The 13,155-nt window shown below is 45.2% G+C and overlaps 1 protein-coding gene across 3 annotated transcripts in view; it reads right to left on the bottom strand.

Moving 5' to 3' along the window:
* TRRAP (transformation/transcription domain associated protein) overlaps positions 1 to 13,155 on the bottom strand; it is a 1,102,174-nt gene that overhangs the window by 903,567 nt on the left and 185,452 nt on the right. For all 3 annotated transcript variants that reach the window (XM_069209830.1, XM_069209829.1, XM_069209828.1), the window contains exons 21-22: positions 8,627 to 8,827; positions 8,056 to 8,207 (exon numbers count right to left, since the gene is read on the bottom strand). In XM_069209830.1, the coding sequence (XP_069065931.1) occupies positions 8,056 to 8,207; positions 8,627 to 8,827 (353 nt within the window). The remainder of the gene's footprint in view (positions 1 to 8,055; positions 8,208 to 8,626; positions 8,828 to 13,155) is intronic.

Here is a 13,155-nt window from a genome sequence, read left to right as displayed (position 1 = left end):
GTACCACTTACAAGGGACTTATCTGGATGCCAGGGTGTGCCAATTGTGGATACAAAAGTACAGGTTAGGGAAAGAACACTGGTGCTGGGGCCTGGTTAGCAGGCCTCAGCACACTTTCAATTCAAAACATAGCATCAGCAAAGGCAAAAAGTCAGGGGGTAACCATGCCAAGGAGGCATTTCCTTACACGCGGGTACTTACCTGCTGGCAGACTGGAACCGTGGCACCCCCTTCTCCATTGAAGCCTATGTGTTTTGGGCACCACTTTGAACTCTGCACCTGACCGGCCCTGAGCTGCTGGTGTGGTGACTTTGGGGTTGCTCTGAACCCCCAACGGTGGGCTACTTTGGACCCCAATCTGAACCCCGTAGGTGGTTTACTTACCTTCAAGAACTAACATTACTTTTCTTCCCACAGGAACTGTGAAAATTGCACTGTGTCCACTTTTAAAACAGCTAAATGTGTTTTATGTAAAAAGTATATATGCTATTGTGATTATTCAAAGTTCCTAGAGTACTTACCTGCAATACCTTTCAAATGAGATACAACATGTAGAATTTGAACCTGTGGTTCTTAAAATAAACTAAGAAAATATATTTTTCTATAACAAAAACCTATTGGCTTGGAATTGTCTCTGAGTGGGTGTTCCTCATTTATTGCCTGTGTGTATGTACAACAAATGCTTAACACTACTCCTTTGATAAGCCTACTGCTCGACCACACTACCACAAAATAGAGCATTAGTATTATCTCTTTTTGCCACTATCTTACCTCTAAGGGGAACCCTTGGACTCTGTGCATACTATTCCTTACTTTGAAATAGTGCATACAGAGCCAACTTCCTACACCGTCTCTACGGCTCCCTTGGCCAAGACAGCCGCAATCTCCTCACGAAGAAGGGACAAATGACCCTCTGTCATCAAGTCGTAAGATAGTAGCTCGGCAGAAAGGGAAGTCTTGAAAGGGAGGGAGTAGCCCATTCAGAACATTGGCAAAACTCATCTGTCCAAGCAAATGCATTGCCAATGGGGCAGGTAATGGCAAACCCTGCCACAACTAGGTGTCCTTGGTGGTAGGAGGGCAGACTAGGAGGGTTTAGAGGCTGCCGTTGGGGGGCGGGGGGGTACAATGAACAGACAGCTGGCCACCTGAGCCATGAGGTTGGTGGGTCCCATGCCTTCGGACATGCAGAGGCTGGGCATCATACGCAGCACAAAGTGTGGGCAGGAACTGGCACAGTTGGAAGCCCCTTCTGTAGCCACAAACAGAGCGAAATGCAGAATGGATGGGACGAGGGCCGCCACAAGGCCCAGGGACCCGCTTATAGCCAATGAATCCTTGAAGTGCCTGAGATACTAATATGCCTAGTATCCTAAGAGACGGATGCCATTGAAGGACATATCAGGGCCACTGTCATGGAAACTGCTCTGCCTAGAGAGTCAGAAAAGTCCTGACTGCCACAAAGGGAAGCTGAAGGTCCAGGACCTCAGCCGATTTCCTCACCAACACAGCATAAGAGGCTCCCTCCTGTCTACCTACGGTAGGGGCGAAAGCATATCAGTATCTGAAGATGTGTCCAGTCCACAGGCTTTACCCAGTCGATTTCCTCCTCATAAGCATGGTATGGGAATAACGGCAAAAGACATGCAGTGTTCACAGACAGCAATGCTAGCCTGACAGAAGAAAACATGATCTTCCCAAATTAATACAGCCACTTGGATTCCCTATCCAGAAGAGAAGTAGGAAACATGCCATGGGAGGTAGCGGCATGGACCACTATGCTCTCAGGTTTGGTGGTGTTGCATAAGGAAATGTGGGTCCCCAGGTGCAGGGAGATGGCAGTGGGCAATCGTTCTTGTCACAGGAGCTGCTGTGCTGGGTTTGGACAAGGTACCCAAAAAGGCTGTCCATGAGGGCATCATTCACTTGGGTCCCAAGGTGCGGGGGGATGGCAGCGGACAATCGTCCTATTCACAGGAGCCACTGTGCTGGGTTTGGACCAGGTACCCAAAAGGAAATCAGCGAGTGCATCATTAAATGGGGCTGAGGGTTTGGACGTGGAAGCTCTCTGTTGCAGCACCTCTGTCAAAAGATTGGTTTTGACTGCCTCCAATGGAAGCTGAAGGTCCAGCACCACCACTTCATAAGAGGCTCCCTCCTCCCTACCCACAGTAGGGGGAGAAAGCATACCAGTATGTGGAGACGTGTCCAGTTCACTGGCTTTACCAATATCCTTGCACCAGCCCATTTCCTTCTCATAAGGCACATACTCTAAAGGGATCAGAAACCCCTCCAAGTCCTCCCCGAGGTCTAGCCCAGAGAAAAAGGGCTGAAAATTCATTCTAGGAGACAAAGATCTGGACATCAGTGAGTGCATCATCAAATCGGGCTAGGGGTTTGGCTGTGGAAGCTCTCGGTTGCAGCACCTCTGTCAAGAGATTAGTTTTGACTGCCTCCAATGGAAGGTGAAGGTCCAGGACCTCAGCCGCATGTAATGAACACACACAGGCAGTAAGTCAGACTCACAATAAAGAAATCCAACACGAGTTTATAAAAATAACATACTTTTATATAAATTTTGATAACAAGATCATTGTAATCAGGTAAGGACTTCGAGTTATGAATTTTTACAGTTTTCAAAAGTTGAAAGTGCAATTTTTGGAGAAGTAATATCTTACTGGGAAAAAACGTTTACTACATACGGGTACTTAGCAGAGACTTACAGGCCAATCTTCAGAAGTTAGAGTAAGTTTGGGGCAAGGTCCAAAACCGCATCAACAGGACATATGGGAGGCACTTGGGCATCCAGGTGCAGAGGCTTTTTTCAGGCTTGGGTGCCCTAATGTTATCCTATGGGAAAGATACAGACACCGCATACGGACAACTTAGCAACAACTTACAGCAAGTGCTGGACAGGTAGGTAGAGAGCCCACTGGATGCTGCTGGACAGTCAGTTGGGTTCCCCAACGTCAGGGAGGTGCAGGGGTACCTTTGGGCGTTGGAAAATATTCACTGGAGCTGGTCGTGGTCAAGGAGGTCCTCTAGATTTAGGCTGCAGGCATCATTGTGTCGGTCAGGATGGACTTGGTCCCAATCGCCTGTTGACCCTCTCTGGACCAGTGGGCCACCTGGATATGGGCCTTGGGTGTCCGGTGCAGAGTGGGCGGGACTCACAAATCCGGATGGTTCTGTAGTCCTTCTTGGAAGATTCTTTGTGGACAGGGCTGTCATTGGGAGATCTTGGTCCTTGGCTAGGCAGGCACTCCTCTGAGGGTTTGTAGAGGTCGCTGGTCCTGCAGGACCAGCCATCATCTTAGAGCAGGATTCATGAAGCTGCAGAAAGGACGGCAGGGCTGGGGCCCAAGTCAATTATCATCTGGAGTTTTCTCTGTCGGTGTGGCTCCCTTGTCTCTCAGTCCTTGTTAGGTCACCAGAGATCTGAAGAGCAAGATTAAAGGGTGCCCCTAAATACTAGGGGCGTTACAGGAGTTAGAGGGCAGTAGCCAATGGCTGCTGTCCTGAGGGTGGCTACACCCTTCTTGTGCCCACTCTTTGGTGAGGGGGCACATCCCTAACCCTATTGGCCAATATCCTCCAAAGCAAGATGGAGGATTCAGCCAGGAGGGGTTCATCTCAGCTCTGAGCACCCTGGGGGTTGGCACACCTCCGGGTTATTACTAATTTTCCCACTGGACCCAGGCCTTGAAAAATCAAAAAAATGTAACTAAACCAGCATGTCCAATAACTTGAATAATCTACCTGACTTAACTGAAATGTTCTTGACCCGTAAACTGGTCTCCAATTGCCTAATCCTAGATATTTTTTTTATTTTACAGAGCCGCCTTTTTCTGCATCCTCACATATGAGTGCACCTTTAAATATGCGAGTTCAGCATTTCTGCTGTACAAAAAAATCTTTTGTTTGATTAAATACACTAAACGTTTGCTCTGTGTATAAGAATCTATCCCACATATAGAGTACACATGATCCCTAACTTGCCTCTTAGTTTACTTGTATTGCCATCAGGGCAGGGGAAGGGGCAGGAGTGTTTCTCAGTTCATGTTTGAACAGTCACTTTTAATAAATACGTTACTAAAGCATGATGTGGTCGCACACCATCATTTACAGACAGAAAATTTCCCACTGAAATGGCCAAACTTTTCCCACAAACTTGCAGCTTTACTGATAAAACTATATAGTGAAAGCATTCAGAAAACATTTATCATTTGCACATCACCAAGTAAATTGTTCTGATTCGCTTTTATCCTATTGAAATATATTTTTCATCCCACAGAAGTACAAAAAATGGGTTTTCACAACTACTGAAATATATTTTGAAATCTTTGTGCAATTGACTTTGTTATTTAAAGTTGTTATGAAAAATGACACCCTGCAGCCACCCATTTCACACTCTTTGTACGGCAGGTCAGACATTTCACTTTACAAGATCCTTGAACTCTGCAGTTAGAGAAGTTAACTGACTTCGGACCTCTTTCTCTGAACACAAAGCAAAAGTGACAAGCTAAAAAGAAGATTTAATGGCATTTTATTGCTTCTTTGCTTTCACAGTGAGCAGAACATAGAACACCTGTTCTTTGTCAACTCGCCACAACAGGTGAGTAGGTTCTAAATTTAGCACAAACTCATTAAATCTGACTCACCATAGCAAGTGGGCGAGTACATTTTTCAAACTTGGGGGGGGGGGGGGGGGGGGGAGGAGGAAGAGTGAGGGGGGTGCATGTGCAGGGGCAGGCATTTTCCACTAGTTGGAATGCCCTGGGGCAGAGTAACAAGAGGCAGAAGCATTTGAGGCTCACCGCCAAGCATTGCAGGGTTAGCGGTGTGAAGCACCTACGCACAGAGCAGGCTTTGTTCCTGACCCCAGAGTGCACAAAGAGACTCATCCTATGGGGTCAGAAACATGACTGTTAGTGGCAGGCTGGCACAGACCAGTCGGCCTTACACTAAAGCGTTAGGTGCGTTACAGGGGGCATCTCTAAAATGCCCTCTGTGTGCACTGTACAATAAATCCAGCACTGACAGTGTGCGTTTACGGAGATGAGAATTTTTATACCAAACTTCCCAGTCTTCAGTGAAGCCATCACATAGCTGTGGAATTCGTAATGACAAACTCCAAGCCCATGTACTCAATATGGCCATACTCCATTTACTATGTCTAAGAATGGACTTAAGACACTGTAGGGGCATGTTGCTCATGTAGCTATGCCCTCACTTGTGGTACAGTGTACCCTACCTTAGGACTGTAAGGCCTGCTAGAGCGGTAACTTACCTATGCCACAGGCAGTGGTCTGTGGGCATGGCACCCAGAGAGGGATGCTATGTCGACTTTACCTGTTTCTCCCCACCAGCACACACAAGCTGCAATCACATTGTGCATGTGTATGGTGAGGGGTCCCTTACATGGTGCAGCCCTTAGGGATCCCAGCACACACTCAGAGAGAGATTTGGTACTGCAACAAGGGGCCAGTTTCCTACAGTGGGCTTCTTTGAAGCCTCCTGCCTTGGAATGCAGGTCATCCAGTGGGCAGGAGTTTGAAATACCCCTGCTCGAGCAGGCTTTATTTCTGCCCTCCAGAGAGCAAAGGCTCTCAATCCTGGGGGTCAGATTCTCGTCTGGCGGTGGCAGACTGGCTGGAACTAGTCTGTGAGCTCACCAGCAGATGGTAGGTTTTCAGGGGGCACTTCCAAGGTGCCCTCTGGGTGCATGTACTAATAAATCCATCACTGGAATCAGTCAGGGTTTATTAATACTATATGTTTGATACCAAACATCCCTATTTTCAGAGTCGCCATCTCGTAGCTGGGGAACTCATGTTGACCAGTGTCCAGCACATGTACTTAAAATATCTTCCCAGTGCACTTACTATATCTAAGAATCGACAAAGACATAGCAGGGGCATATATCTGCTTTTGCAGATATTCCCACACTTGCAAAATAATGCACCTTGCCTTAGGGCTGTAAGGCCTGCTGTAGGGGGTGACATACAAATATTACATGCATTGTTTAAGGAACATGGTACACAGGCTACGTGCCATGTTGTGTTCTCATGTTTAGGGAGCACCTTGTCACGCAGCCTGCAATGGCAGTCTGTATTAGTTTGGTGCTGGGTGCATCACAGTAGCCAAGTTGTGCTACAGCTCTGTGGGGGCCTCTTCACTAATTATATAATGCTCCCTGCCTTAGAGCTCCAAAGCCTGCTGTAGGGGTGACTTACAAATATTACAGGCAGAGTTAAGGGACATGGCACAGAAGCATGGGCTATGTTGTGTTTTCACTTTTTGAAGCACCTTGTCATGCATCCTGCAGTGGCAGTCTGTAAGAGTTTGGTGCTGGACCCCTTAGAGTGGCACAAGTTATGCTGCAGCTCTTAGGGAACTCTCTTTAATACCAATTCTCTAGGTATCAGAGATACCACTTACTAGGGACTTACAGAGGTTTAAAGGCCTGGTCACTTGGGGATCAAGTGCCCAGTGGTCTTCTTTTTGAAGAAGCAACTCTGGCAGTGGGGCCTGGTTAGCAGGAACCCAGTGCATTTCAGTCAAAGGTGCATCAAAAAACAGGCAAAAAGTGTGTGCATGTCTGGGACTACTGCAATCTGAACCCAGTTTCCTACAGGCAGGGGTCACTCCTCCTCCCAGAAACTCGGGGAGGCATAGAGTCGGCCCAGGCACAGTTTCTGAAGAACGAGACTTAGAATGAGGACGCTCTATGACTGTGCCATGTCATGTTTTCACTCATGGCTTGCACCATGACACACAGTCTGCGATAGCTGGCTGTGTGCAATTTGAGGTGGGTCACTTAGGGCGGCATCAGACCTGCTGCAGCCTTTAGGGACCCTCATTCGTACTCACGCCCTAGGTGCCAGGGGTACCATTTGATAGGAACTTGGAGGGGTGCTAAAGTCCTGTGCCAATTGTAAAACAATCAGACATACTCGGTTTTAAAGGAAAGAGCACAGGCTTTGAGGGCGGATTAGCAGGATTCAGTGCACAGTCAGAGTCGAAATCCAGAATCTAGTTGTTCTAAAGGGGGCAAAAAGTGATGGGGACATCCCCAAAGAAGTCCAGTTTCATACAATCAGGAGCCATGAAGGGCAGCTACCTCTGACCTGGCAATCTGTTGATTACTAAGTATAAACTCCCACAGTAAACCATCCTTTAAAAAGCACTCATATCTACTCTGTTTTTCAGACATAGAATGAGCGGCCTCTAGGTTCAGTGCCTGGAGCACGGAGTGCAACAATGTGGATGAAGCAAATAGAGAATCCTTTGGTAAAGCAGGTGAGGTCACTTGCAGCATTGTGGTGGTGTTTGGATGGTTCCACATCAGGCTGATCAACATCAAGACATAACCTGCTGATGCTAACACTATCAAAGTTCCCAAAATCCTGTTTGAGGCCTTGATATAAGAGACAGACATTGTGAAGGTCTGACAGACATCTGCTCGAGAAAAGGGTGGAACTACTTGAAAACCGACACTCGGGGTTGGCATGACCCTAAAGAAAAACACTCCCAATGAACAATTTTAAATAGTTTCAGTATAAACTTCAAAGAGGAGCACCTCCATGCAGAAGAGTCTAGACAAAAAGGCTTGGACATCAACAAGTACAGTGCCAGATTGTACTGATGTGTATTATATATTCAGAGGGAAGTGATACCACCTGGTTTGGTGGAACCATCTGGTAGCACTTGGAGTAATGGCAAAGCTACCAGATGCAGAGTACTGGCTGGGAATATTCAAAAGGTGAGGGATCAGCAGAGAGAAATGTCCATCAGAAAACGAAACAGAAGTGTCAGATATAATGTTACTGCAGGCACGAAACTCATCTCCTCTAAAACCAAACTACTTGCATGGAATTCTTTCACCTTTCCCATGGCTCAATTATGCTCCCTTTCCAATACCCTAAGGGTCTCAGCAACCACAAGCTGCGTCATCAGCTCTCTTATTCACAAGGGTAGAGGTCACCAGGGCTATAAAGAAAGCCTGCAGGCAATCTGTAACAAATAATTTTATTTTAATTAAGTATATCTTACTTTGGGTGAGCAAGCAGCTGGTAGAGGGCATGCTTATTGTCATCAAGGCTCATCATAGCCACCAGGAAGCACTTGATCACTTCCCACGCCTGTCTTCGATAGTATGGCTCTGTGTTTGCACTCTTCAAGCAGTCCAGGGCTGTCTCAATGGCCTACATTTTTTTTTTTTTTTTTTTAAACAGAAAACAAACGGGGCAGGATCATTCAAAATTGTGAGGGCATGGCAACACAAATACTTGAACACAATTTCTCAAAGCAATGGATCAGCTTGAAGAAAAATAAATACAAATCTATTTTCCAACTCTGAGAAAGGGAGCTAAATTAACCAAGACATGTATCTATGACACAATCCATGCCTCAGAGTTATTCTCACACACAGCAGAAATGGTGGGAACAGTATTAGAAATAGAACGAGAGGGACACAAAGAGTCACAATTACTGGTCCAACAACATAATCTTTGCATTGCTTCACATTTAGGGTAGGATATGCTTGCAGCTAACCATAAACATCTATTCTAGGCAGAATATATCCAATATGGTGTTGCGGTGGGTGACGGAAAGAAAGGCTCACCTTCTCCATTGGCAGCTGAATTGATGCTTTACAGTCTGAAAACTCCACTGTAATACTAGGCCCAAGTATTTCGGTAATAACATACTGCAGCCTCTGAGACTCCTTCAACATCTTTCGATTACTTCCTCCAAACTTTCCAAGTACTCGGTATGCCACGTGGGAAATGTTGTCAGTGGGATTGCGCAAGGTACGCCACAAAGCCTAACAGAGAAAACATTATTTGTGCCAGACCAAAATACTAAGCTTCAATACTTAACAATACTAAACTGACAATGATCATTCATGAAAGTGGGTACAAACGAGAAACAGGAGACTGAACTTTGGCTCAATTTACAAGTGCTTAAAAATTGTTAGTGCAAAGTGAGTTAGTATCGTATGTGGACAAATAACAGTCATTATGTGAGATGGCGGGTCTCTAGTTGGCAGTGATTTGCACCCTGTCCACATAGGGACCCTCACTCTGATCAGGGTAAGGGAGTCGCACAGCTAAGGTAACCCATGCTCACCTCCTTGGTAGCTTGGCACAAGAAGTCAGGGTTATTTCACAGGCAATGTGTTGAGTCTTTGTATGCACACACAGTAACGATGAAAACACTTCAAAAATACTTAACACCAGTTGAGAAAAATAGCCCAAATTTATCTGAGTGAAACAAGAACCAAATGTCAAAAATCCAACATAAACAAGTAAAGTTATCACTTTTTAAAGGTTTCAATGAGTTTTAATCCAAAGGAATCAATGGCTGTACCTTTTTAGCATAAAGTACCTGAGATGCATCAAAAACAAGGATGATGCAGGCTGCAGGGGAGGTGAGGCGCCAGAAAAAGAAAAGCGATGCGTCAGTTCCTTACTGCACAGGGGAGGTGATGCATCGATTCTTTCCTCGCAGGAGAGGAGACGCGTTCAAGTCTGAACATGCAGCCTCCATTTCTTACTGCAGTGCGGGGTTCAATGAGAAATTGACGCCCCGGGAACAATGTGTGAAAAATCCAGAAACTGTTGATGGAACCGCAGATAAACAGGTGCTGCGTCGATTCTGCAGCCAAAAGACAGGCGTGGCATCTAATCTCCAGCTGCAGGACAGAGCAGCGTTAATTTTTCTGCAGCTGCGCATCAGTGCGTGGATTTTCTTCTCCTGCTCACCAACTTACACTTTCAAGGGCCAAGGCACTGGAGTTGGCACCACTTGGCAGGTCAAGACTCTGAGCACAAGAGCCCAGGCACTGGCAGATGTAGTCTTTGAGGTCTATGAGACTTCTTAACAGGAGGAAAGCGAAGTTCAAGCCCTTGGTGAGCCTTGGGACGCAGGATGTAGAAAGCCAAGCGCAGTCCTTTCACTCCCAGGACAGAAGCAGCAGGCCAGCACAACAAAGCAACAGGCCAGCACAACAAAGCAACAGGCAGAATGGCAGTCCCTCCTATGGCATCCAGCCCTTCTTCCTGGTAAAATGTCCTCAGTCCAGAAGTGTTCTAACTTTTTGGGGTCAGAGGTCCAGTACTTATATTCATTCCTGCCTTTGAAATAGGCAAGCTTCAAAGGAAAGTGTTGTAGTTCAGAAGACCCTGTCTTTTCTGCCCTGGCCCCAAACACACTCCATTAGGATGGAGACTTTTTTTCGCTCAAGGACAGGCAGAGCCCTATTCAGGTGCAAGTGTCAGCTCCTCCTACCACTCTAGCCCAGGAAGCCCTATCAGGACATGCAGGGCACACCTCAGCTCCCTTTGTGTGATTGTCTAGAGTGAATTCACAAACAGCCCAACTGTCATCCAGACCAAGATGTGTATTCCACAGACAGACAGAGGCACAGAATGGTTGAGCAAGAAAATTCCCCACTTTCAGAAAGTGGCATTTTCAAACTTACAATTTAAAAAACAATTTCATTAAAAGATCTATTTTTAAATTGCGAGTTCCGAGATCCCAAACTCCATATCCCTATTTGCTCCCAATGGGAAATTACAAATAAAAGATAGTTCAAGGCAATTCCCATGTTACCCTACAGGAGAGAGAGTCGTTGCAACAGTGAAAACTGAACTTAGCAGAATTTCACTATCATGTCCTACCTTTTAAATACACTGCACCCTGCCCATGGGCTACCTCGGGCCTACCAAAGGGGTGGCTTACATGTAGTAAAAGGGAAGGTTTGGGTCTGGCAAGTGGCTGCACTTACCAGGTCAGCATGGCAGTGTAAAACTGCTCACAAAGGTCCTGCAAGGGCAGGCATGAGACATGTTTACGGGGCTACTCATGTGGGTGGAACAATCAGTGCTGCAGGCCCACTAGTAGCATTTTATTTACAGGCCCTGGGCACACATGGTGCACTATACCACATACTTACCAGCAAATCAAATATGCCATTCATGGATAAACCAGATACTAATACCATTTAGACAGAGAGCACTTGCACTTTAGCACTGGTCAGCAGTGGTAAAGTGCCCAGAGTCCTAAAGCCAGCTTAAACGAAATTCAGCTTAGGATCAAAAACAGGAGGCCAAAAGCAAAAAAAAAGTCAGGGGAAACCCTGCATAAAGGGCCATTTCCAACATATAATTACAAGATAGACCTCACAATGTTTTTGTCTTAACTCCTCACTTGTTTCTTAACAAACCAGCTTTCCTTCCTTCACGTACTGTATAGGACCATATAAAAAAAGATAACAAATAATTATTGACAAAGTCAATATTTTTGACGTTTACCGTCACTTGCCGTTGTGCTGGGGAATGAGAGCAGACCAAAGCATCTGAAAAATGGATGCTACAGAAATAAAGCAATGTTTTTCAGATGCCTTTCTCACCAGTCACTCCCGAGTGTTACTGTGCCGCTCACTTGGCTTGAAAGAGGTTGTAAGATACATCCAAATAAACTAAAGAGTCCTGTGAACTGACATTTCCAGTCAATGCCTGAAGGTTCGTGAAAAAAAAATGGCAGTGGCTGAAGGAGTCTGAAACAAAGCCCCTTAAATTAAGTATAGATTACAATGTTTGCCATAAATTGTACAAGCATCATAAAGGTCAAACCACAAAAGGAAGTCTGTGCACATAGACTGGCTACTCATCCCCAAGTGATGCCCCATCATGCTCAACAACAAAAATATGACAAGTTCATTATCCACCATTTATTTTGCAAATCCTCAGTTTGAGAGTTTCCAGAGGCTTCAGACTAAAGGTAGTAATTTTTTCAGCATTGCAGCAAAACCAGTTTGGTGGTGCCAGGTGACATTGGTGCAGCATATACTTGAGATATTCTCATAAATGAGCAAGCAAGTACATAAAGGTACCTCCTGTAGTGTCAGTGTACAAAAGCCAGAACACAAAGGCGAACAATATGAGCCCCTTTCATGGAGTCCTGGGGGTGTTAGTAATTAGCATGCACACCCTGTGTAAATACTGTTTGCCACTGGTATCCTCATCACAATTCTAGTGCACTTAAACTGGACAGTCGATTTGCTCCGCTTAGGCACTTGGCTCTCTCAGGGTAGAGATGAGTAACCAGTCCAAGCACCCTTTAAAGATCCAACATCCACATTACCTCACATTAGAACCCAATAACTAATTATTCCTCTAGAATTGTTCGTTCCTGCAACACGATCCATGTAAATCTTCAAATCAATTTCATGTAATGCCCAACCTTTAGCCCCTTTGCCCTATTACCCCATTATTACATTATCCAGAAAGCTTATCCAACTTACCACTCACAACCCTTCCTCCCCTTGACTCCTACCTCAGCCCTTAACCCCTTTTTTCCTTCCTCTTCCCCACTATCTCCTTTCTCTCTTATGCCTAACTCCAGTTTCTACTTTTTCCTCTAATTACTCATGTATTCTCCAGGGGTTCTCAACCATATATACAGTATATAGTATTCCCTATGTAGATCTCAAACTCTGTATGCTTATATGCAAACTTTTCTTCTGATCTAACACCGTCAAGCCATACCATTTTACTTGGTTTTCTTGGTCTATAAAAAAAAAAAAAAAAAAAAAAAAAACAATAACATTATTCTGAAATAAAAAACAAGAGTAACCAGTCCAAATGCACCAAGTTTACTGGAGGAAAAAGTTGAGAAATGGACATTCAGGTTCAGTATGACAAAGTAAATAACTTCAATATTCAATCAGTGCTTCACTTCAAAAAGAGTAAAGGACTCCACTGGGAGCAAGTTAAATAAAAACTAACACACAGCACAGAAGATGTATGCAGCTCTGAGGCTGAGACAACCACAGAACTGACCATTTTTCAACTAGGCTCAGCAGCTACTTCAAATGGCAATATTTCCAGAAATGTAGGGGCTTGAAATATGGTTTTAAGACTCCTAGAATCAGGGTAATCTCCTTCAGCTAGAAGAATGAGACTGAAAAAGGTGAGATATACACATGACATGGTTCAGGGGAAGGAGCAGGCTCAAGCTACTGAATGTGTCAAGGCCTTAGTGCAGTTCCTCAATCCAGTTTCTGTTCTTGTTTCCTCATCTGCATTTTGGCCGTGGTGACCTCATCTCCAGGTCTGGCTCACTGCATTGAGTTTTTCTAATGCAGGT

The sequence above is a fragment of the Pleurodeles waltl genome, chromosome 10 (genome assembly GCF_031143425.1).
Source record: "Pleurodeles waltl isolate 20211129_DDA chromosome 10, aPleWal1.hap1.20221129, whole genome shotgun sequence".
Lineage (NCBI taxonomy): Eukaryota > Metazoa > Chordata > Amphibia > Caudata > Salamandridae > Pleurodeles > Pleurodeles waltl.
This window is presented reverse-complemented; position numbering and strand designations above follow the sequence as displayed.